The 26,656-nt window shown below is 35.9% G+C and overlaps 1 protein-coding gene and 1 pseudogene across 1 annotated transcript; one reads left to right on the plus strand and one right to left on the minus strand.

Annotated features, from left to right (window-relative positions):
• Positions 1-9,737: 9,737 nt before the first annotated feature.
• On the plus strand, positions 9,738-19,987 carry LOC101582784 (annotated as a pseudogene).
• Positions 19,988-25,488: 5,501 nt separating this feature from the next.
• On the minus strand, positions 25,489-26,420 carry LOC101583192 (taste receptor type 2 member 14-like). Its single transcript, XM_012513577.1, has 2 exons — positions 25,993-26,420; positions 25,489-25,939 (listed from the first exon to the last, which is right to left on the minus strand). The coding sequence occupies exons 1-2, from the start codon at positions 26,418-26,420 to the stop codon at positions 25,489-25,491; spliced, it is 879 nt and encodes a 292-aa protein (XP_012369031.1).
• Positions 26,421-26,656: the final 236 nt, after the last annotated feature.

Here is a 26,656-nt window from a genome sequence, read left to right on the forward strand (position 1 = left end):
GCTCCCGGAACTCGGCAGAAAATCCTACTCGGCGGGCGGGGTGGGGGAGGCACTGAGGAGTGGTGGGGTGCGGCCCGAGGGGCTGGGAGAGGGTCAGGCCCACGCTGCGCCTGGGCTGGGACTGGTCCCACCGTCGCCGTGTAGCAGGAATCTCTCCGCGCACTCCGTATTATTTGTTGAAACTGTACTTTCGATTTGATTTGAAACTGTCTCATTGCTATCTGTTTATCATTAAAACTTTAAAAAAAAATAAAAAAATAAAAAATTTTTAAAAAATATATTTTCTGGTCAAATTTCAGTATCTATATACAGGAAGAGTAAAACAGGGGTCTCATTAAATATTCTGGTTAATCCTGACTAAAAACGTTAAAATTTATTAGACAATATTTCCTGGGAACAATATCAATGATAAGTATTTTTATAAAAGAAAAAATACAGAAAGAGAGAGAGAGAGAGAGAGAGAGAGAGAGAGAGAATAGCACGAGTGTCAAAGTAGCTTTAGAGACTTCCCAGAGATAAAGAACACAGGCTAAGCACACAGAGAATCAAGTGCACTAATAGTAAGTCACATCACTGGTCAGACTACTTGGGACCCCAGGAGAGATTTTCATGTGTGAAGTCCCAAGGTTAAAGAACATATGTGTCAAAGACATCAGCAACAAAATCACGCATTATGGAGCAGAACAGGGCACAAGAGCACAAGAGTGTAAGAGCAAGAGTGAGCAAGAGTCACTAGGAATTTTACTGTACAATTATTATTATATAAGATTGCTACTCATGTTCTTATACAGTGCTATAACCAGCACACACATATTTAACTGTGCTGTCATGATAATATAACAATATCTCATTATGTGTCTGCCTGAGATAAGCAACATCACATCCTCAGGTGTCTTTAGATGTCCCTGAACTGTGAAGCAGTCTGAGTGGTTCCCTCATCCCACCTCCTCAAAGCTTGGGGTTATATAAATATGACATCCATATGTAATAAAACAAAAGTACCTTCTTGTGCTATAGTTTAAATATGAAGAACTATGAGGTTTTGCAAAACCACTTTTTTTATTTGAACACTTTCATTCATAAACAGCATCGAAAGCATGACACTTACCATTCAAAGCTTGGCCTTCTGTTAAAAGGGCTTCTACCTGGAAGGCTAAGTTTATGATTCTTGCCCCTAGTCAGACACCATTCCTAACAGTATGTCATATGCAACAGTCAATATTTTTATTCATTCATACATTATTCCTAGCAGTTAACCATTGAGATGGCTGGTTAACAAAATCTGTTAAGGAAATTTCTACAAACAGGGACTTCTGTATTAAAACATGATACCCTACATGGTCGTTTTTGGGCCATGTGTCCATATATCTCACCCCACCAGGGATGGTGTCCTGTCACTCTGTCTTTAGGCTTGAATTGTCTGTTCCAGGTTCAAACTAGAATGCTTCTGTACTGGGCTGGACAGCAACTGGTATCCACTGTGGTACTGAGTCATGGCCAGATGATCTGTGTATCTGGTGTTATCTGTAGGTTCACACAGATAGTGAGGTTAAAATGAACTCCTTATGTTATAGGCTAATAATAATAAGCCTCTCTTCTGGAGGGTTAACAACCTAAGTTTGCAGAAATTAAAGAAAAAGAAGGGCTTCAAGGACAGCCAACATTTTGGCCCTAGTCTTTCAAGATCAATGAGGACTCAGGACATAGGACAACCTATAGAGTAACATGATATAGCTCAGGTGTGTCCCAAATTTTCTGATCAAGATTATGGGGCCAAAGAGGAAAGTGATCGATGTTGTAGAGTGTGGCTAAGGAGGGTCACATGGAGAGAAAACATTCTCTCAGGCTTTCACAGAAAGCAAATGGGCCAAGCAATAGCTGTGACTTATCCACATGGCTGACATTGACAAAGGATCTGCAAACTGCTGTACAGGGTTTCAGGTTAAATCCTGCGGGGATTTGACTGACCTTATCACATACAAAAGCTACATTTTTTGTTACAGAGGTCTTGCTTTATCTTGGTCTTAACCATCCAGGAAAAATGTATAAAAACAAGGTATAAAAAGTAAAGCCATATTAATATGCTGAGCTGTAAAAGGCTCAAGTCAACAATTTCTGACAGTGCCAGTCTTACGGAAAATCCACTGTTATTATGGACTACTGGACTATATTGGATTATTTGCTGAATTCACGCATATCTACAATATTTAAATGATAATGGAATACCCTTCTCTGACAAAACTAAACAAAAAAGGGGATGAAAATAAACTACCATTTTGTATACTCAAAATAGGATAGAGAGCTGCATTCTCTTAATTAAATGTATAGAGATTTGTTCTAATAGTGTCTATAGACAAGATATCATGTCTGCATCTTTTACAGTGAATAACCACTAAGACAACAATATGCAATTGTTGAATCATTGAAACTGTGCTAGCAATCAGTTTTGAAACTGTCTCATTGCTATTTGTTTCTCTATAAAATTATTTTTTTAAAAAGCGTCCTCTTTCTATTCTGCATAGAGACTAGTGGTCATGCCCTGTAGAATACTCTCCTGGATGGGTGCCTTGTCCCTATATGTCATGTATACCCAAGCTTTGGCAAATTTGGGTACCTGGAAAGAAGACCCACTGTTGAAGGCATATTGCCCAATGGGTGAGAGTGGGGGACCTGTACCCCTCAACCTCTGGAACAGGCTGTTCAAATCTGCAGCGTCTATCTGTTCCATGATTCCTCACAGACATGCAGAGCAATGTTTCTCAATCAGGGAAATACAAATAGTTCTGTGGCAACATCATGATAATCCACTGCCTGCCTTCCCAGGTAAAGATAAATTGTCCTGACTGCCAGTGTCGGGATAAGACCTTACGGTCATTGGCCATTATCCAACAGGCTTCTGAACAGTTATGCTGAAGGACCCTGCAGGAAGTAACACCCCTGCTTTTTCTAATTTCAAGGCAGTCTGCCTCATTGCTTCATGACCTCTAGGCAGCCAATGTTGCTTCATGCATATAACCTGTAACTTGCGGGACAGTCATTGGTACATGTTGTGGATGGCCTTGGACTATATGATTTTACCACATGAATTCTCAAGCATAATTCTTCCTGAGTGGTGTCAAGCCAAGAACCAGTCAGTATGTCTGCCCCCAGTATGTATTTAGCAGTTGGGGAAAAATAAACCTCATATGGGTATGGGAGCAAGTGCCCATTACCCAAAGTCACCTGAGCCTTCTGCAGCATAATATATGAAAACCCATACTCTTCTATGTATATGGTAGGTCCTAGAATGCAGTCTAAGTTGCCATATATCAACATTGACTCAGCTCTGTTATCCTCCACAGCTAGTACACAGTACACATAATTTGGGGACCAACAATACTTGGATACATTGACCTGCCTCCTAATTGGAGTAAAAGGAGGTCACATATTCCTGCTTCACTGGGGTGCTTTGGCCTTCTGATGTTGGCCATTGACCAGTAGTGCTGACGAGGGCATTACTGCTTCCACAGAGTTAGCAGCACTTCCAATACCTGCCCATCTAACTTATCTGTGGCTAGGCTAGCCTCCAGAAGATCCATCTAAATCTTGCACTAACCCACCCACAGTGGCCTCACAGCCTGCACTTGGGTGGGTGACCCCACTTGCCTGGGTCTCCCTTCTAATGGTCCTTTGCCAGTATAGTTTTTACAGATCTTACCTCACACTGGCACTTTGCTTCCACATCTCCCAGCCTGGTCAAGGCATTCACAGCATCAGGGATTGGGCAATCTATAAAAGAGACCAGGGGGGCTGTCACTGACCAAGAAGTACCAGCCACATCACTCACTAAGATCATCTCCTTCATGTATGCCGTTAGAATTTTTTCATCTGCACTATGGTACTAAAGTGCAACCATCATTTGATGCATCCCCATTTGATGTAGCACAGTTATCAAGTCCTGCTCTGATAGGTCACTTGGATTCTTCCAAATTAGTCAAGCTGCTGTCATTAACCAATTTATTAGTCTGATTACCTGCTTCTTGAACCATCCTCTGTACATTCTGCTGAACCTTGTCTCATAGAGGGTGTGCTGCTTGTGCTGGATATGTGGGACATCTCCTGTGGGTTCACTGAATGTTACCAGCACCATGATCCTACCGCCAAAGCAGTCATACAGGCACTGTTTTACTCACCTTCTGATTTTTTTTGGCCAAGTACTGCAGCTCCATGGTTGTATCCATCACGCATGTTGTGTGCTAGGAAGGGGTAGGCAGCTCTCCAGTCCTCCTCCTAGGGGTAGGGGTTCCTATACCTCCATTTTTTGGTGAATAGCCAGCCTATCATGAAAAAACCAGGGGATTTTCCCAGGAGTTATTTTTTGTTGGTTTTTTTTTTTTCGTTGTTTTTTTTTTTGTTTGTTTGTTTGTTTTTGTTTGTTTTGTTTTGTTTTGTTTTGTTTTGTTTTTGACATGAAGACTTATGCTCCAGAGATGACATGGTGGCAGCACTTCCCACACCTCACATCATGAGCTCCACAGAAGTCAATGATTGCTCAATGTCCTCTATCTGCTACAGCTGATCTACTTGCCAGACAAGGCCATCAGCCTTGATTTGCACAGCAGAAGAGATAATAGCCAAGCCATCTACTCCATTGTTTTACTGTGAGAAGAAAGAATTTGTCTTCCTGTCCTTTCTCACTTTGTAAAACATTTCTGGTCTTGAAGGAGGCTGATTCCCAATCCTCTGGGGCCTGCTAAGATGCAAAGAAAGTGACTACAGGTAGTCATGGTGAGGCTAGCATTGCTTATCAGCCATGCCTCGGCTTCTCCCTCACCTTTGAGCATATTTCCATAGCCACTGTGGGACCACTGACCTCAATATCCTGCCAAATATGCCAGTTGTTGACCTGCCTGTAGGGTGGAGATATAGGGAGATTTTAGTAGGTGAGGTTCCAAGGTTAAAGAACACATGTGCAAGATCTCAGCAACAAATGCAAACAGCACAGAGCATTTCTTATCCTACAGATTCAACAGTGTGATCTGTTTACTGTTTGAGACCTGAACATTTATAAATTTGAATTTCTATATAACACAGTGTTTCTCTAAACCAATATATGTGGGATCAAATGAGGACAACCCAGTGAAATATGTATACTAAATGATGCAGGAAAAACTATTATATGAAAGAAAATGTAAAATAATTTATAATGATGCTGTTATTAAGGTGGCACTTTATTGGAGTTACTAAGCCGTGAATTGGGATAAGATAAAACATGAAATATTGATGAGAATTACATGTTTGTCTTCCACATAGTAGGTTTGCCTGTGAATAATTCAGTGCAATCCATAAAGATCTAAGCAATAACTTGGTCAAATAGTACAAATGCAATTAGAAAAATTGCAAAATATTAAATAAGGTATAATTGATTATTCACTAACTATATGAATATATGATGACTAAGTTGATAAGTATAAGAATATGACTTTTAAAACTGAACATTTTCATAGTAGCAATGAAAACTATATGTCATTTGGAAATAAAATCCATACATCGTATTACATTTAGACACTTGTTATAACTATTATAAAAATCCTTAGAAACTCACAAATGTAATATGTACCATGTTCTTGACCAGATAGAATCAATTTCTGTAGTTACTGTGTTCCAATTTTTGTGTCCAATGCTGAAATCATACTGGATTTTATGAATACTTTTTAAAAATAATGAACAATTAGTTATTATACAGAGTAAGAGGAGAAACCTTTGAAAAATATCTGAGAACGGAAGATTCTGTGATACCTGAGCATGAAAGAAAGGAATTAAAACATCAGAAATATCCTGAAGTCTTATTAGTTCAGAAAACAACAAAATACTATGCACTTCACATTATATAAATACTTACAATGTTTTCTGAACAAAATGAAATGTGTGTGTGTGTGTGTGTGTGTGTGTGTGTGTGTGTGTGTGTGTGGTTAGGTACGTGTTTGAGCATGACTGTGGTAGTATTTCTGAGTATTGTTATGGCCTAGAACAATAAAGCTCTGTATTTGTAGAAGTTACAAAATATAAGAAAATATAAGAACAAAATATAAGAAAGATTAGCTTTCCCATAAGTTCAAAGAAAACTAAGATTATAAAAGGAAAAACTTGGCAAACATATTATTTTTCTTTACATCAAAGATTTTTTCAGAATAAATTTTTGGTAATATTGAACATTTAAAGTCATCTCTGTGTAATCAAATCGCATCGATCAATTTACATATTTGCTTCATGCTCCACGTATGGTTTTAGATTTTCAAATTTTACTAGCTGACACAAATTGGATGAACTCAATTATGTAGAGGTTAGACAAGCAAATATCTGCAAAACAGTGAGCAAGAATATATCTTTATTTGTAAGCTTTAAAATGAGAACTCAACTTTCACTCCTATGTCAGCTACAAAATACTGCAGCCTGTGGAAAGATGCAAAGTTCACGGATACAGGATCTATTTTGATCTGTTTTAGAAATAATGTTTTTAATGAGAAAAAAAGCATCTTTTCATCTTTGAGCATATTGTCATGACCTTTTCTCACATTGGTTACAGAATGATGAACTATGGTGAATTTTCTCAAACTACATTTTTATACAACTTTAAATCTAGAATTTACAAATCAAAACCAGTGATATTAAACTTCTATTAAAAGTAACCACACTATTTACCAGCACATTTATTTTTTTCTTTTTTATTGTTACATGTTTTTGTTATATGATCATCATCACATCATCATAATTTTTAGTTCCTTTCTTGTTCAGATTTCTTTCCTCTCTATGTCTACAAAGTTTACTTCTCTATCATCTCTCTTTTATTTTGCTCTTTAGGTTATGTATATTTTATGTTATTCATATAAAAATGCAACATTTAACTTCTGTATTTGTTTTATTTCAGTTAGATTTTTATCTCAAAATGAATCCATTTTCCTATGAATAATTAATTTTTTTGTATGACTGAATAGTATTCCATGATATATAAATAGCACATTTTCTTCATCCATTCATCTGTGCATGTTCCTATAGGCTGCTTTTAAGATTTAACTCTTATTAAGTGTGCTGCTATAAATATGACTATACATATATCATTGTAATACAATGTCTTCAACTCTGTGGAAAATATTCAGCAGTGGTGTATCTGAGTCACATGAGATTTCTATTGTTAGTTTTTGAGGAATATACATAATGATTCCCTTAATTGATATACTTGACATTTATAACAACAGCCAAAGGACTCCTTTTTCCCTCAGACTTCACTAGCTAGCATATATATATATATATATATATATATATATATATATTCTTAATTATAACCATTCTTACTCTGTGAAGTAAAATGGAGTCTCAGTGCTATTTGACTTGAATTTCTTAAAGCCAGACATGTTAAACAGTTTTTCATGAGATTTTTGTTATTTTTAGTTGTTTTTTTTAAGTGTGCATTCATTTAATTGCTCTTGTTTGATTGGGTCTTTCATTTTTGTATGTCTAATTTTTTTAAGTGCTTAATATATTCTAAGGCCTAGACCACTAGTCAAAGTGTAAGTGTCAAAATAATTTTGCTGTTCCATAGATTGCTTTTTTACTCTGGTGGTTGTTTCCTGAGCTGTACAGAAGCTTTCTTATTTTTATTTGATCCCTTTTGTTGATTCTTGGTTCTATCTGTTGTCTGTTTTTATATACTCTGTTGTAGAAGGATATCTTATTCCATATATATCCATTAATTCCATTTACCCAGTGCTGTGTTTGAGCTCTTAAATTTAATTACTTATTTATTGTTTAGTTGATCTAGTTCTCTGGGAAAGTGAGGTATAAAATCCTCAATTATGACAATTATGACTGCATAACTGTTTATTTGATCTTTTAACAAAGCAGTTTTTTTTTTACAAGGATAGATGATCTAATATTCGGTGCATATATACTTGTTAGTGTTATATCATAGCAGATTATTCTTTAACATAATCTGACATTCTTGGTCTTTTCTAAGGAATTTCAACTTGAAGTTTGCCATGCAAGATATTACAACCCTTTGTTGCTTTTGGGGTTTCCGATGCATGAATTGTTGTTTTCCATACTTTAATTTGTATTCTATGGATAGTTATTAAGATTAGATTAGTTTCTTGACTACAACAGATTCTTGAATTGTTTATTGATCTAGTCTGTTAGTCTGCATGTTTTAATTAGAGAGTTGAGGCTAATAACATTGAGAGATATTACCATGATATGTTGTTTATTTATTATCAATTCTTCTTTTATCTGTTGGTGTAAACTTTGTTTTTCTTTTCCTGATATTATAAGTTGTTATTTACAAAATGAACATACTGGTTTCCTCTGTATTTTTTTTCAAAATTTTATTGATAAACAGATAGCAATGAGACAGTTTCAAATCAAATCAGAAGTACAGTTTCAACAAATAACACACTGCATATATTCTTCTTAGTGGTTAATTGCTGTATAAGATGCGGACTTGAGATCCTATTTACAAACACCATTAGAACAAATCATTCTATTCATTAAGAGAATGCAACTATATATCTATCCTAACCACTTTGAATACACAGATACAAAATGGACATTCATCGGTATACCCCATTTTTTCTAAGTTCCATTATTGAATATTATAGGTGTGTAAACTCAGAAAAATATTCTAAAAGAGTCCAGTAGCCCATAATAGCATTGGGTCTTCTGTTTAACTGGCAATGTCAGAAATTATTGACCGGAGTCCCCACAGCTCAACATAACAACATGGCTTTACTTCCTATATTTCGTCTTCATACTTTTCTACTGGATGGTTAAGACCAAGGTAAAGCAGGACCTGTGCAACAAGAGTTGTAGCTTTTTGGTCTGAGAAGGTCATTGTCCTCTGTATTTTTAACTGTATTTAATTCATTGTTTCTCCAAGAATATTTTTAAGTATTTTCTCTAGAAATGTATTAGCACTCAATATATTTTCTGAGGCCTTTTTTCCATACTTCCATACTTTCTTCTGCACGTATTTTGAAGGATAGCTTTGCTGGGTAAATTAATCTGGGATGGAAATTATTTGTATTTGGTGCTTGAAATACTTCATACAAAGCTATTCTGGCCATGAGAGCTTGAGCTAAGAAGTCTGCTGTGGTTCTGCAACAGCAAACAGAAACACTAAAATGACACCCAAGATTTGGAGGCAGATTTATTTAATGTCATTCAGGCATTCACATGGTATCTGTTCTTTTATAAAAATAGAAGACCTCAAAGCCTCACATAAGGAGGTATATATGGATTGCAAAGGAAAGCTACAAAGGTAGAGTACATGGTAGCTTTGACTTGTTTTTCCCTTATGCATTATAGTAACCAACTGTACATGACAATAAACAGCAAATTCTAAGAATCACAAGTATCAGGAACCTGTAACAGGAAGTTACCTGGTCAACTAACAGACAGGTGGGGGGCAGTTTCTGTAATAATTCTAATTATTTTGCCATAATATGTTTTTCTCCATCTGGGTGTTTCTAAAATTCAAGTTCTTGTTTGATATATGAGAACATGATAAGAATATGTTTTGCTGAACTACTCTTTTCCTCAGAATTGCTTGGCATTCTATAAGTATCACTTATTGTATTTTGAACTCTTTTATTAGATTTGCAAAATATTTTTCCATAATTTCTTTAAGCATGTCACTGAGGTTCCCTGGCTCCTGCTGGACCTATCCAGACCAATCCAGGCCCACTGCAGGAGTGAGACACTCCGCCATGCTCTCCAGATCCCTCCACCCCTTTGGAGCACTAACCAAGCCACCCAGTGAGTGACAACTTCTGCCCTGCTCTCAGGACCCTGCAGACCCAGCCCAAGCCCAGAACCAGCAGCGAGAGTGTGGGAGAGCTTCCATGCTCCGCTGAGCCCATTGGACTGCTCCAGACACAGCCCAAATTTGGCATACAGGGCTGAGGTGAAACTCTGCAGCAGAAGTCCCTGCAGAGAGACTAGAACCCAGAACAATTGAACTAATCCAGGAGCAGAACATCTTGCCAGAAGGGCACAACAGATTCACTACTAAGGGATGCAGAAGAAAGGAGGGGAGCAAAACAGCTAGACCCAAGCCAGGAACACCTGGATGAACTCAAACTTAATAGATCTGCACCCGAATTTCAATAGGTGCTAAGGTTATAACTGTGTGAAGGCCCTATACCAAAGATCAGAGGACAGTGCTATACAAAATTTTGAAGAAAACCAGCAAAATGCAATCTCAGGCCCCGAGCCCACCCAGAACAAATGCAGAGGACACTAGCACAGAAAAAATTGAAATCACACAGCTAAAATGCCTGAATCAATACCATCTGAAGAAAAGAAACAACTGAAGAAAAGCATAGAGGAACTCAGATGAGATAATAATCTCTAAAATAATAAAAAAAATTCTGAACTAATAGCATCTGGATATCAGATCAGAAATAATTTCTGTAGTAAAAGAATTAATAGCTGCTTCTCAAGAAGACACTGCTAAAAAAAAAATAGAGGAGATGAGAAAAACGACGGATTCCATGAATGAGAAATACAGGAAAGAAATAGATCGCATGAAACAGAGTCAAAGACACATAGAGGAATTTAAATTCTCTATCAGAAACTTGTAAAACCATTTGAGTGAAAGTGCAGGTAGAGTATCAGATCTTGAAGACACTGCCGCAAATAGTGAAAACATAAGAAAAGACCTCATAAAAACAACTAGGATGCAGGAAAAAATAATTCATCACCTGCAAGATGATGCAAAGATGAACAATGTGAGACTAAAGGGCATCAATGAGAAAGGAGTCAATACAAATGATATAAGAATATGCAGAAGTAATAGTAAAAAAAATCCCAAATGTGAAGAAACAAGCTGATATTCATGTAACTAAAGCGTCCAGAACTCCAAACAATCTCAACCAAAATAAAAACAGACCGAAATATATAATAGTCAAGATCCCAGAAATTGAGCAAAAGAACAATACGCTAAAAGCCGCTAGAGAAAAGAAAAAGATCAACAATTCAATGAAAGTGCAAGCACAACTTATCAGAATTTATGGGATGTGATGAAAGCAGTTCTCGGAGGGAAATTTATAGCTGAGAGCTCACACATTAGGAAATCAGAATGGGAACAAATAAACACTCTATTGTTGCACCTCCAACATCAAAAAAAGGAAGAGCAAAACAAACTGAAAGCCCAAAAATGGAAAGAAATCATAAAGATTAGGGCAGAAATTAATTCAATTGAGATGAAGAAAACAGTTCAAAGAATTAATGAATCAAAAGCTGGTTCTTTAAAAGGTTAAATAAAATTGATAACACCTAGCTACCTCATCAGAAAGAGGAAATAATATAAGCAATAAAGAATGAAAAGCATGGGCTAACCACAGACTGAGTGAGAATTCAAAACATTATCAATAGATACTTTGAGAATCTTTACTCTCACAGAATAGAAGACACAGAAGAAATGGGCAGATTCCTATAAAGGTACAGATTACAAAAACTGAATCAAAACAATATAACAACTCTCAAAAACCAAAAAAACAAAAAAAAGCTAATGAAATATGAAATGTAATAAAAAAAAAAACCTACTGAAAAAGAAAAGCTCAGGTCCTGATAGAATCACAGCTGAATTCTACAAGAAATTTACAGAACAATAATCCCTATACTCCTCAAAGTCTTCAATGAAACTGAAAATGAAGCAATCCTCCCAAAATCATTCCTGGAGGCAAATATTATACTGATACCAAAATGATGTGACTGAAAAAGAGAAATACAGGCCAATATCCCCCATGAATGTAGATACAAAAGTACTCAATAAAATCTCAGCAAATAGAATACAGCAAATCATCAAGAAGATTAGACACCCTGACCAGGTAGGATTCATCCCAGGGATGCAAGAATGCTTCAATATACCCAAATCTATAAATGCAATGCACCATATAAATAGAGACAAATCTACAAACCACCTGATCATCTCAATTGTTTCAGAAAAGGTTTTTCACAAAGTCCAACACTCATTCACACTCAAAATCCTACCGAATATTGGTTTAGATGGCCTCTACTTCAATCTGATAAAACCCATCTAAGAAATCCCAACAGCTAACATAATTCTAAATGGGGAAAAACTGAAAACTTTTACCTTCAGATCTATTAAAAGACAAAGATGTCCTCTTTCACCATTCCTACTCAATATAGTTCTGCAATCATTAGCTAGAGGCATTAGACAAGAGAAAGAAATAAAAGGAAAAACAATAGATAAAGAAAAAGTTAAACTATCATTATTTTCAGAAGACATGACACTTTACTTGGACGATCCAAAGAACTCCACCAAGAAGCTACTAGAAGCATAGCAGGAAATTCAGGAGCATAGCAGTATACAAAGTCAATACCCAAAAGTCAATAGCATTCCTCTACACAGATAACAAACACACAGACAGGGAGATTAGGGTAACAATACCTTTTAGAATAGCACCGCAGAAATCAAAATACCTTGGAATTAATCTAACTAATGAAGTCAAAGATTTTTTCAAGGAAATTATAGTACTCTGAAAAAGATCATAGAGGATTTCAGAAAATGGAATGATATCCCCTACTCCTGGATAGGAAGAACCAACATTGTGAAGCTGTTCATACTCTCAAAATTGTTGTACAGATTTAATGCAATCCCTATCAAACTACCACCAGCATACCTCACAGAGCTAGAGAAATCATTCCCAAAATTTATTTGGAAAGAGAAAAACCTAGAATGGCAAAGACAATCCTGGGCAATAAAGACAAGGCAGGTGACATCACAATTCCTGTCTTGAAATTATACTACAAAGCTACTGTGATAATATTAGCATGGTACAGGCAATAATATAGACTTGAGGATCAGTGCAGTAAATTAGAAGATACAGAAACCTCTGTGAATACACTCAGCTACCTCATCTTCAACAAAGTGATCAAACACCCTTACTGAAAGAAAGATAGCCTGTTCAACAAATGGTGCTAGAAAAACTGACATTCTACATGCCAAAAACTGAAACTTGACCCAGGTTTATCACAATGCACTAAGCTAAAGTCAAAATGGTTTAGAGAGCTAAACATTAAAATAGAAGCACTAAATCTCCTGAAAGAGAAAGTAGGAGAAACTCTTGAAGACATAGGGGTAGGCAAAAAGTTCATGAAAAAAAAATTAAATTTCACAGGTAACACTTAAAAGAATTAAAAACTGGGACTACCTCTTATTGAGAAGTTTTTGCACATCAAAAGATATTACAAACAAGATGAAAATACAATTCACAAATTTGAAAGAAATCTTGACTATTAAGCACTCAGACAAAGGTCTGCTCTCTGCAATTTATAAAGAATTAAAAAACATTAGGGCTCCAAAATTTAAAGACCCAATCCAGAAATGATTGTCCGACATGAGCACATACTTCTCAGAGGAGGAAATTAAAGAAGTGAAAAAATACATGAAAAAATGCTCCACATCACTAGCTATTCATGAAATGCAAATTAAAACAACAATGAGATACCATCTCACCCCTGAAAGAATGGCTATCATAAAGAAATACCACCACCATCACCACCCCCCAAAAAGAAATCACCCAACAACAAATGTTGGAGAGACTGTGGGGGAAAAGGAACACTTCTCCCCTGTGGTGGGAATGTAGACTGGTGCAACCATTATGGAAATCAGTGTGGAGACTCCTTAAAAACTAGTACTGGAAATCGCATTCAAACTAGCTATCCCCCCTAGGGGAATTTTCCCGGAGGAACTGAAAACATCATATCATAGGGACAAACTATGTTTACAGCAGCACAATTTGTGATAGTCATATCTTGGAAACAACCAAGATGCCCATCCCCTCAAGAATGGGTGAAAAAGATGTATATTTGTACAATGGGGTATCACTCAGCTATAATGAATGATAAACTCAACGCCTTTATATCTAAGTGGATGCCCTTGAAGATATACTCATAAGTGAAATGAACCAGACCACATGTGTAAATATTGTATACTCTCCCTAGTATAAGAACTCAAAAGAAGAAATAAAAATAGAAATATGTAGCATATAACACAATTAAAATGAAAGCAAGAACTTGAGGATTAGACAATGAAGAGAGGGCAAGGAGAAATGTTAGGAAACATGACAGGGGCAAAGCCATACATTTATATGGACAAGATGGGTAAGGCAATGATCCTGAGAATCTTCAGCATGTTATTGAAACTAGCAGTTAATTAGTAGGATTCCCGCCCTGACTAACTATATATGTTGCTACCTGTGAGCTAAGCAATGGCACTGAAGAAAGCAATGTGTAATGGTAGGTTCATGCTTGGAGTGACTGTCATTCTAGTCTTCTAAATAGGTATTGCTTGTCATGACATACTAATTACTGCCATACTGTCCCTCAGGTAAATGTTTATTTAAAAAATTAAAGGGTAATAAATGAAAACAAAAGACAAGAAAAAAATGTCACAGGACTGTCCAGGTGCCATTCTCTATATGGTTAGAATTCTAAATTTCTGTGTAAAAACATGTAAATGCTTATTCCTATTTTTTAATTTTTTTAATTTTTCCTTCATATTCTGTAGGGACTCAAAGTATAACATATCAGTACTTGATGGGAAATACCTGTTCCATGTTATGCCAGAGATGTTTGACATTCAGACAAATAGTGAGATTAAGCTCAACTGCCTATGTTGAGAGGTAATACTAATAAGCCTCTCTTCTGGAGGGGTAATAACCAAAGTTTGCAGATCAAAAATTAGAGAAACAGAAGCACTTCAAGGACAGCCAACATTTTGGTCCTAGCCTTTCAAGGTCAGTACAGTCTCAAGACATAAGAAAACCTGTACTGTAACATCATGTAACTCAGTTTTGTCCCAAATTTTCTGATTAAGGAGATTATGGGGTCACAGATGAAAGTGATCAACTTTGTAGTGTGCCTAAGGAGAGTCACATGAAGAGAAAACATTCTCACAGGCATTCACAGAGAGCAAATTGGTCAAGCAATGGCCACGACTCATCCACATGGCTGAAACTCACAAAGGATCTACAAACTGCAGTACAGGGTTTCAGGCTAAATCCTGAGGGGATTTGACTAACCTTATCACACACAAAAGTTACATTTCTTGTTATAGAGGTCTTGCTTTATCTTGGTCTTAACCATCCAGCAGAGAAGTATAATAACAAAGTATAAAACCATATTAATATGTTGAACTGTAAAAGGCTCAAGTGAACAAATTCTGACAAATTCCTACAGAAAACCCACTACTATTATGGACTACAGGACTATATTGGAATATCTTCTGAATTCATGCACCTACAATATTTAAATGATAATGGAATACCTTTCTCTGACAAAATTAAACAAAAAAAGGGGGATACAAATGAACAACGATTTTATATCTGTATATTCAAACTAGGATAGATATACAGCTGCATTCTCTTAATTCAATGAATAGAGAGATGTGTTCGAATAATGTTTGTGGACAGGATATCATGTCTGCATCTTGTACAATGAATAACCACTAAGAAAGCAATATGCAATGTTTTAATTATTGAAACTGTGCTAGTAATCAGTTTTGAAACTGTCTCATTGCTATTTGTTTCTCAATAAAATTATTTTTTAAAAAAACATGTCAGTAAATCTGTATGTGTTCTTTTCCAACTTTATTTTAAGTCTTTTTTCTAAGATTTAGATGGGTCTTCTTGTTCTCAGCTAGTAGCTGCTGGACTGTCATCCTGTGTTCTCTTTTATTAATTTTGGCTTCTTTGAGCTCTCTGTTTTAATTTACAGACTTGTCTTCAATATCAATCTTTGGCTTCACATTGATCTTTTCTGCAGCATATTAACTCTATAGATTTTTTTAAATTTTAGGTATTTATTTTGGACTCTTTTTGAGTACTCCTTATTCTAGTTGAATATTTCATTCAAATTTTATAGTGTTTGGTTAGCTTCCAGTTTCATTTTTTCTATTCAAATTTTACTTTGAACATATTGAATTAACTTGCTGTGAATTTGGGTTCATTCCTCCTTTGAATTTATCTGTGTCTTTCATATCTTCTAAGATCTTTTCACAGATACATTTATATATGTTTTTTTTCAAAATTTTTATTTAATTGTGTGTGTGTGTGTATGTGTATGTGTGTGTGTGTGTGTGTGTGTGTGTGTGTGTGTGTGTGTGGCCAGCTCAACCCACCAGGGGGCAGGGCTGGCTGGCATGTGGTGCTGGGGGATTGAATCGCGGTCCCTATGCTTTGCTAAGCTTGTTCTAAGTGGGTGCTTTAGACCACTGAGCCATCTCACCAGCCCCACATTTATATATGTTGATAACATATGTTAATATACAATTATATAATTTATATATAGCCCCTCTTTTTCTCTTTTTTGGGGAGTTTGCTGAAAGTGGGCACTAGAGAAATGAAGAGAGTTTGTGACTTATATAGAGATTTAGTAGGGCATTGCCTCCCCTTGTATAATTTTCAGCTTTTTCTATTCACTGCTAGTGTTTAATCTTTCCATTTGTTTACTTTAATTGTTTTCTAATCTGTCCCTATTTTGCCAAAAATTATATTTGTTTGTATGTTTGTAATGGCATCCACAGATTAAATCTTACAATTCTACTGTTAATTCTTATAACACTCTTCCCAATTTTGTTTATTCTCTATGCAAACTATAAAAGTTTATTATTTGTAGTTGATCTGCACTTAAGTAGGTAAGGTGGGAATAGGAAGGGCTTGGATGAGTAGACACTAAGAGAGAGGTTAGAAGAGAATGTAGTGCTAGATAATAAAAATTTTATAGGAAGTCTAACTTTATTGGAGTACTTAATTGAAGCATTAGTTTTGATACTTTTCAGAGGGTATTTTATGAGGAGAACTGTGAGATTTTGGAGAAAGGTGGTTTGCTTTATTACTGAGGAAAGCAAAGTGGCTGTCAGAACTTAATAGGGAGGATGGTAGGCTAGGTAATGTGTGGAAGACCCAAACACTTAGGTTGGAAAGTATTGCAGAGTACTGGTGATAATAGGTGTGATAGTTAAGGGAGTTAAATATGGGGAATTTTTAACTTTGGAGGAGGTATTCACATACTTGGAAAAATAATGATATATGTTATTAAGAAAATAAATTAATAAGGAGATATGTAATATCAAGTGTTTGGGGTAAAGAAACTAGATAAAGAGCTGAGATGAGGGAGACCACCTAGACACCTATTTAATCAAAGCCAATGAAAAAATAATAATATCTCAGGAAACAATAAAATGTACCAGGTCCTTATTAAATAAATACATATTCAAAAAGTTAAGCCAACAAGATATCCCAAGGTAGCACAGACCTGATATACCACTGAGACATAGTGTATGTGATTCCCAATAAGCTTCTTTGCTAGAGTCCAAGACTCATACCCCAATAATTTATCCAATCACTCCACTCAATAAAGAAGTTAACTCAGATTCAGGGCTTGTTTTGGAAGTTTGTATGCATTCTTGCAAAATCTGATGCTGTCTGAAATCTGGAGTTTGGAACTCTTGCTGTCCAAAGAGAACTTCTTGGTCTCCAAGGGTGTGATGGTGAATTTATCAGACACATCCACCAGCACCAAATTATTGTCTGGTTACTCTTCTCTCATGGCTGAGACAAAACACATGACATCCAGCATTAAGGAAGGAAAACTTTACTTAGCTCAGTTTGTGGAGGTTTCAGTCTGTACTCAGCAGGGTTCACATGGCAGAAAGCAACAGTTCATTGTAGCATAAGATAGAAAAAAGCAACAATAGCAAAAAGGAAGGAGTAATGGCAGAAAGCAAGCTTCCTTCCCTCCCTTACATTATATGCAGATTTTCTGCCCCAGGACAGCTGTAGCACTCACATCCATAATCCCAGCATTAGATCATAACTTAGCCACCAAATCTAGAAGCATGCCACAAGACTGTATGAGGCTTCATGGAGACATCTTGATATGAACCATAACATAGACATATGTAGTACTCCAATGACAATTATTGCTGGTTAATAACAAGCCATTTTAGTTCTTGGTGGTCCACTAGCCTCAGCATAATTGATTTGATCAAACTAGTCAATTTCTTCAACGTTATTTTTCTTCATCTAAAGAGAAATAACAGTTTCATTTTAGTGACATTTTATGGAACTTTGGTTCTTTGCTTTTAAATCTTGTGATGATATATGTTGCCAAGACAATGATGAAAAATCATTAAGAAAATGTGACTTGGAAGACAAAATTCAGTGATGCTGAAGATCTTTCTAATCCAATTGTATTCACTCTAGTGAATTACATATGCTTTACTGCATCACTCTTCCCTTTTCTTCTGTGTTTTCTTAGGAGGCTTAAGCTTCATGGTAAAAGATCCCAGAATCCCAACACCAAGATCCATGTGAAGGTTGACAAACTAGGGTCTCCTTTCTTTTGTTATTTGCCATATATCTGTGTCTCTAATATTAGTAAGCTGGAGTTTTAATTGGTTCTGAGATTAACCAGTCTATCTGTTTCGCCAGATCACTCAAGTACTATAACACTTGGGCTGTTCATTTGTCCTGATTTGGGGAAAATAAGGCACTGAAAGTGAACATGCTTCTGGTTGTGTCAGAAGTGAAGTGATTCTGAAACAATAAAAATCTGTACACTGATTTTATCAAGAATAGGGACATATTTTGACTTTCAGCAGGAAACAAAGAGATGGAATTTGTAACATATAGTATGTCTTTCCACTGTTTGCATACTGTATTTAAGTAATTTCCAAAGATATTTTTAGAAGAATGGAGTCACCTTGTAGCTGACTTTCACCCTCAGTGCTTTGACCCAAGGATTACCTCAAAGCCTTATAGTTGCTGTGCAAATCAATAAACAAGGACTTCTAAGTAATTTTCTGTTAAATACAGATTTTGCTGTCCTGCTGGATCTTCATGTACCACCACAAGGGTCAACAAAGATACCAGCTGGTTTTCTGAACAGAAGAAAGAAGAAATCTTTTTGCTATTGAAAGAAGCTATTGATCCAAGAGTTAAGGAGTACTTGGAACTCCATAAACAGCACAAGCCATCAAATACAGAATTCACAAGATCCTGTCCCTTGTTCTTAAACAGTTATGGCTATCAGATCACTGCCTATTTCAAGATGGGGGAATCCACTTTCACTGCATTGGGAGAGCACAGAATAATAAACCCCTAGTATGCCTTGACTGATTTGTGGTCTGCATGAGTCAACTTGCAGCCAGTTCTGATATCTTGACAAATCATAAAGAATTGACAGAAAGAGCTCTCCATGTAGTGTCTGATTATTTTGTTGAGTGTTCAAGGAGTACACTTCCTCCCATACAAAGCTCAAGAGAAACACTCTGAAAGAAATTGTGAAAAGAACTGAAACAAAAAGCATCTCAAGCAAATCACAGGGCCACTGTGGGAACAACTAGTGACTCAGAGATTGCAGGGGTAGCAAGAGGAATGATGATGGTCAACGCCTCATCCAGTCCCCCATCAGCAGCTATGGGACAAGCAGAAGATTGCATAAAGGCAGTGGAGAACCTCTGGAGGCTTCGTTTCAAAAGCTGGAAAATATTAATCAGACTCAACCAGAGGACACTAGCAGTTAGCAAAAACCTCATCCTGGGGAGTGGTTAAAGACAAGACTTCTAAGCAGGAGCCCTGTCTATAGCTGTGAGTCAGCATCACCAGGTCCAAAGCAAAATCCAGGGGCAGTCAAAACACAATAGATAAGCAGTAACTGTGGTTCTGGAGAAGATTCCGATCATCACAAGTGTTTCTCTTGGAAGTGAGTGATTAGTCTTGGGAGAAATAATACTGGAAAAAAGTGTAGCTGTCATTGTTTTTCAACATTAGACCTGTAAGATCTGGGGTTATTTTTGAAACAAGATTTAGCAAAAACCATGTCTGAAGAAGGGCTGCATGTTTTGGAAAATCTCTCTTCCAGACATCTTACAAAAAATAACCTGTCTCAAGCTCAACAAAGCATCTCAGCCACAGACTCGGGGTGATTATCTACAATTCAGGGCAACTGAACCACAAGAAGAAATTGCAAAGGACTTTCAAGTTGTAGTTCAGGATATAGTGTCCAGATCTGTCACAAGAGATTCACATGTATAAATATTGAGCTATAAAAGAAGTTAATTAAAATTATCACCATAAATAATATATATATATATATATATATATATATATTGCATTAGAATTAATTTTCAAGCAATCTCCTCCAGAAGTCTATATGATCCTTTTAGTATTGTTTTCTTGTCATTTATTTACTGTCTTCAAAAATTATTTTAAAGACAAAGAGGATCTCATTTGTGCAAAGACTGCATGGAGAACAAATCATGTGCCCTTTCTTGACTCATTGCTATATAGACCTCAGGACAGGACCATAAGAACAGTGCCATAGTGCTGCAGTTCAGTGGTGGGGACAGTTGATCTTCTGCCTAGTGAAAGAATAAACTTGTAGTTCCCAACATGTGGTCCCAGTACCAACATCACGGTAATAAATTAAAAATGTAGGTATTGGGTCCCACCCAGACCTGCTGAATGAGAAACTGATTGATTCTGAAATATGCTCAAATCTGAGAACCACTGGACTAATGGGAGACTCTCTACTGTTAATTCATCCAGCCTGGCTACCATAGCCTCCAACTCATCAGCTAGGGCAACGTGTGGACATCTACACCCTCAAACTCCCTGAAATTCATGAAATACTTGGGCTCAGTGAATGAGTCAGTCTGTTCCTAGGTTCTAGCACAACCAAAGCACCTAGGGAGCTGTTACACTCCTAATTGCTGGAAGTTTATGGGTAATCCATCCTGGCATTATGGGAAGACATGGGAGAGGCTTCCTCTTGCTTGCAGCTCAGACATGCCTCTGTCCATGCCCTTGCTTCTCCAACATTTGGGATGGGTTCAGGACAGTCCAGAACTTAATGGATGCAGTGGCCAGGAATTTTATTTTTCCATTTAGAAGGCTTCACAGGCAGTTTAAATTCCCTGTGCCTGCATAGCCCGCTCTTATGATGGTGCCACAGAAAGACAAGAAGCCTAAGAGATCCTCCTGGAAAACTGATCTGGACTCTGTTTGGCTTCTGGAAATTTTGAAGTTTTTCAGGTCAATATCAGTGAAAAACAGAAACGTAGAGCAATATTGTTCATATTGGACATTTCAAAAATAAAATCACAGTTGTTCCTTAGAGATGATTCTCTGAAAGGTACTGAAGTACACTACCAGAAAGTACTATAAGAAGAAAAATCTTCATGATTGGCTTCTTGTGGCTGCACCTGACAGTGAGACATATCAACTTTATTACTTTCAGTCAAGATGGAGATGGAGCAGAATCTGAGGACTAGGTCAAGCCACTTCTCCCAGAAGCTGTTGCCTGCTCCAGAACTAGAGATACTGAATGTGAAATCAGCAGAAGAGGATTTATTGAGGAGTTTTTATTTCATTAATTAGCCCAGTCTTGATGCTTAAGGTCTATATGTATTTATATATACTAACTTTCTTTCAAGAAAAGTCTTAGATCTAGATTTTTAAATAATTTTATTGAGAAATAAATATCAATGAGACAGTTTCACAGCCAATTATTGGCACATTTTCAGTAATAATACATTGCATATTATTGTCTTAGTGGTTATTCATCAGTGGTACAAGATGCAGACATGATATTCTGTCTCAAACACTATTATAACAAACCTCTCTATTCACTGAATAAAGAGAGTGGAGCTGTATATCTATCCTAACTATTTTGAGTATACAGATACACAATGGTTGTTCATTTCTATCCCATTTTTTTGGTTAGTTTTGTCAGACATGGGCACTCCATTGTCATTTAAATATTGTAAGTGTTTGAATTCAGCAGAATCTCCCAATGTAGTCCAGTAGTCCATAATAGTAGTTGGTTTTCCATAAGGCTGGCAATGTCCAAAGTTGTTGACTTGAGCTTTTTACAGTGCAGCATATTAATGTGGCTTTATTTTTTATACTTTGTTTTCATACTTTTCTGCTGGATGGTTAAGAACAAGACAAAGCAAGACCTATATAACAAGAAATGTAACTTCTGTATATGATAAAGTCAATCAAATCCCCTCAGGATTTAACCTGAACCCCTGTATCACAGTTTGTAGATCCTTTTTCAGTGTCAGTCATATAGATGAGTAGTGGCCATTACTTGACCAATTTGCTCTTTGTAAAAGCCTGAAAGAATGCTTTCTCTCCTTGTGACTCTCCTTAGGCACACTCTATATCATCAATCACATTAGAGTTTGTTGTATTTAGGAAAATAACAATCCCTGTGCTTTAAAGTGGAAAATGGTATGTTTGGGTTGTGGATAGATAGGGTTGTTCTCACAGCCTTGATGTACAATACTTTTTAACAGGATTAATGAGAATGAAAAGTGGCTTTCAGTTCCCACACTATGGTATATACTGGAGGAATTTTGCCTTTAAGCACTTTCCTTCCACATGTCTAAAGCACAGCCCTGGATCTCTTGTTACTGGAGTGATTGTGTGATTCTTTGGATATTTGGTAGTACAAAGAGAAAACAGATGCCAGAATTTTTTTTTTACTTACTAGGAGGCATATGAAGGTTTCTCTATTGTTAGGAATGACATAATGGCATATATTTTGGTATTGTTAGTAATAATATTTTGGTCTGAAAGCCTGAGACCTTGTCAATACCTTTAGCCAAAAAAAAAAAAAAACAGATTCTGTAACCACTTAATATGCAAAATTAAATTTTTATTTAGTTCCTTGTAACAGTCAGACTTGGAGGAGATATTGATCAGATCCAATTGATATAATCATTTTGAACTCTTCTAACTTTTTAACTGGCTCAATGTCATTGTTTCTAAGTCACTGCTGTATTTTTTCAAATAACATTTTCATAGGTTGATATCAAGATTTTTAGATATTTGTTTTATTTAGTAAATCTCCACAAATAAACAAAAAATTGAAGAATGACCTCTAGGAACAATGGAAGTTAAGACTAGGAAGATACTTATTGAGAGGAAGTGGTACAGCACATTAGAAGCAGAAGGACCAGATGGGTTTCCACAAACAACACATTACAGGGAAATTTTATAAAGCAATGCCTGTTTGAGTATGACATGTTTTAAAGCTATGATTATCCAATAAACATATAAGTATGTTTACACAGGTACTAGTGATCCAATGCAGAAACAAATCATGCAATAAGGGTGTATGAAAAGAACAAATATTTTTTTAGGAAGGACTGGGTCCAGAGGGCTTGGTCATCCATTAGTGTGATTGATATCTATCAATGATTCATTAGACCTCATGTTTGTTATTTGATGAACTGTACAGACCTGGTCATTTCATCTTTATCTTCAGGTCTGGTGTCCAGCAGATGTGTCCTTGGCCACAGTTCAATTGTAGTTCACCTTTTTCTCATTTTCTAAAGGGCCTACCTCTACTGCTTGTCTATACTAATATCATTTTCTACCTGCAACAGGTGAGAATAAACTTAAAACACAAGGCACATATAACAGCATGGAAAAACTTCTAGCTAGGTGAAAATAACTACTGTTCACTTTGTGTATACATTGTGGCCATTGTGTATATTGTCACAAATATTAAAGAAAAATTAAGTGTACCAGCCCCACCCCTGGGATGTGCTGAGAGGGCAATTATGAGTGGGCATGGTGACGCATGCCTGTAATCCCAGCACTTGGAAGGTTCAAAACAAGAGAATCACTATGAGTCTGATCTACATAGTAAGACACTATATAGACCCTCTCCTAAATACATTTTTAAAAACACTTAAGCATAAAAATTAAAAGTTCTATTGTATTTTTTAATCTAGGTATTCAGTGTGGCTATAAGCAGCCTCTTCCTGTTGACATTACATATGAATTTGGAGCACAGCCTCTGTCTTCAGGGTGCCATTACTAAAGCTCCCTGGTGACCTCTGCATACACTGCTAGATAAGTATTTATTTAACACTCCGCAACTTCAATTTTATCACATGGAAAACATCATTACACATATGTGAGTACTAAAACATCTGCGCTATACAGTTAACCTGGCAATATCCTCTTTTAGTGACTATATTACAAAGATCCACTTTTTATTTTATAGAGAAATGTTTCTCAATAAATTATTGCAAAATCTCCTTCAGAAAATATGTTCAAGTTTTTTTTAACAAATAAGTGAGTTAACATACCATATTAGATCAAAACCCACTCCAAACTCAGTCCTCACAGTTTTAAGAGATTTCTCTCTGAAAATAAACCTGAATAAAGAATCTTTCAAATATAAAATCTTTCATTCAGCCACATAGATCATTGCATGTTATTGAAGATACATTACTAGACACAGAATACAAACCTACATTTTCTTGCTTTTATCACAATTTTAAATTTCATTCATTCTAAATGTCACCTATTTCATAAGTTCATTTAATTTATATTTACCATCCTTTTCTACCATGTAATCAATACTAATAACATATAAATACAACAAGCTTTACTTTAATTGTACTTTGGTCATTCAGAAGTTATTCTCATTTCCTGTTCCTATGACAACCTGCTTGTTTTCCATCTGAGTGATATACAGCTTAATAATGAGAGAAAGTGTAACAAACATCCATTTCCAGTAATGTTAAATCAAAAGCATCTCAAGGATATTTTAGTATTCTTGATGCATTAAAATTAAAGCAAACTGTGACATATAAATAAAACTACATTGGAAAATACAAACTATTTCATAATTTGAAGTATAAATTCTAATTGTAATGTATTAAAAGAATTCTTAAGTAGAAAATAATGAAATAAATAGAACTGGAATAAGAAGGTCTCATTATTCTGAGGAATTATTTAAATTTATATATCACAGATTGGTATATTTTGTATAAGCATATTTGATTTTCAACTACCTGTATTTTATTCTTATTTTATGTTATAGATTAGACCCATACATTGAAAACATTTTGTGTATATTAAATTATAAAGTTCTACTTCCTAGGAACTTGTTCATATTCATACTTATACTATACATTGACTTCAAATTTTAAGAATAACAATTGATAAAAATTAATATTCATTTTTGCTAATATAAAGTTTTCTTACACTTACAAGGTGTGCAATGACATGCTAACATATAGAAAAATGGATGGATAGATAGATAGATAGATAGATAGATAGATAGATAGATAGATACCAGGGAGATAGTTCAGTAGAATAAGTGCCTGGCAAGCACAAGGGCCTGAGTTCAATCCCATTTTCAAAAAAAAAAAAAAAAAAAAAAAAAGCATCGATAGATGATAGATAGATAGATAGATAGATAGATAGATAGATAGATAGATAGATATACAGATACCTGTATTAATACACTTAAGATAATAATGTCTGTACAGCAAACATACTTTTGTAAAATTTTAAAAATTATATTCTTAAAATATTTGTGAAGTACAAAATTATAAAAGCAAGAATTTCCTGTGAACTGACTTTCTTCTTAGAATATGCAGCTTAATCCCAGCATGCTCTACGCACCTGAAGGTTCAACATCTTTGGACCAATTCTTCAGCCAACTTAACACTGAAAGAAAGGCCTGTTTCAGTTTACTATTTCCCAGGATTAGGACAAATGAGTGTAATGAAGGAAAAGCAATTTCAGCAGTCTGACAAAAGTAAAAATAAAGACTATTTGGGAACTTATATCTCCAAAGTTGTATAAAAATCGACAGAAAGAAAATTGTATACAGTAGGAAAGAGGCAACCACAGTTTGCAAGGCCTTTATGTGGGCTGTGGTGTTCACATCTCTGGACCCTCGGAAATTGTGCTGCACCTTCTTCAGATATTTCCACAGGGAGAAGATGAGCGTGAGGAATGTTGTCAGTGATAGTGTAAAGGCCATGAGTGTGAATATGGTGTTGCTCAACGCAAGTTGCAAAAATTCAGGAAAGTCATGGAAATTAGGGCTGTAAGACACATTTCTTTTATATGTATCAAAAAGGACACCCATTTGTCTATTTGACTGAAAAGGTACACAACCAAGATAACAAGAGACACCAGCAATGTCACTGAAACCATCTTTTTAACTCTCCACTTAAAGTAATGGAAGATAGAATTAGAAAAAGTTGCTGTCTTTAGACAACAAAAAATGCAGAGGCATGTAGCAAGCCACATGCTAAAGTGACAAGTTATAATCCAAATCATATACATTGTTCTTAGCAATATTAAATTCATCCAGAAATTTGGATAAAACACATACATGTACCACTTAGTGGAAATTAACCAGAGAAAACCAATCCTGGAGATTGCCAAAGCAGTGAGCAGGTGACCAGCTACAGAGATCTTCCTGCTGTTGAGCAGGCCCAGCGAGTTCACCAGGACTATGAATCCATTTCCTAAGTTTCCTATTATGAATTCCACACTAAAAATGATAGTAAATATGTTCCCTGTGACACTACCCATTATTGATAAGAGACTGATGCAATGTGCAATATCACTGCAGAAGCAGAAATTCATTTATTTAAAATTTTATGTGTATCTAAATCTTAACAATTCAAATCATGCTTCCTTTATATGAAAACTCCCAACTAGAGTACCACATCAAAAAAATCAACACTTGCAAATGAGTTGGTTCATCATAATCTTCTCAAAAACTTTGCAATGTCCTGACATTTCAGCTGTGTTTCACCACATACAGT

Source organism: Octodon degus, unplaced genomic scaffold (assembly GCF_000260255.1).
Source record: "Octodon degus isolate 3935 unplaced genomic scaffold, OctDeg1.0 scaffold00012, whole genome shotgun sequence".
Lineage (NCBI taxonomy): Eukaryota > Metazoa > Chordata > Mammalia > Rodentia > Octodontidae > Octodon > Octodon degus.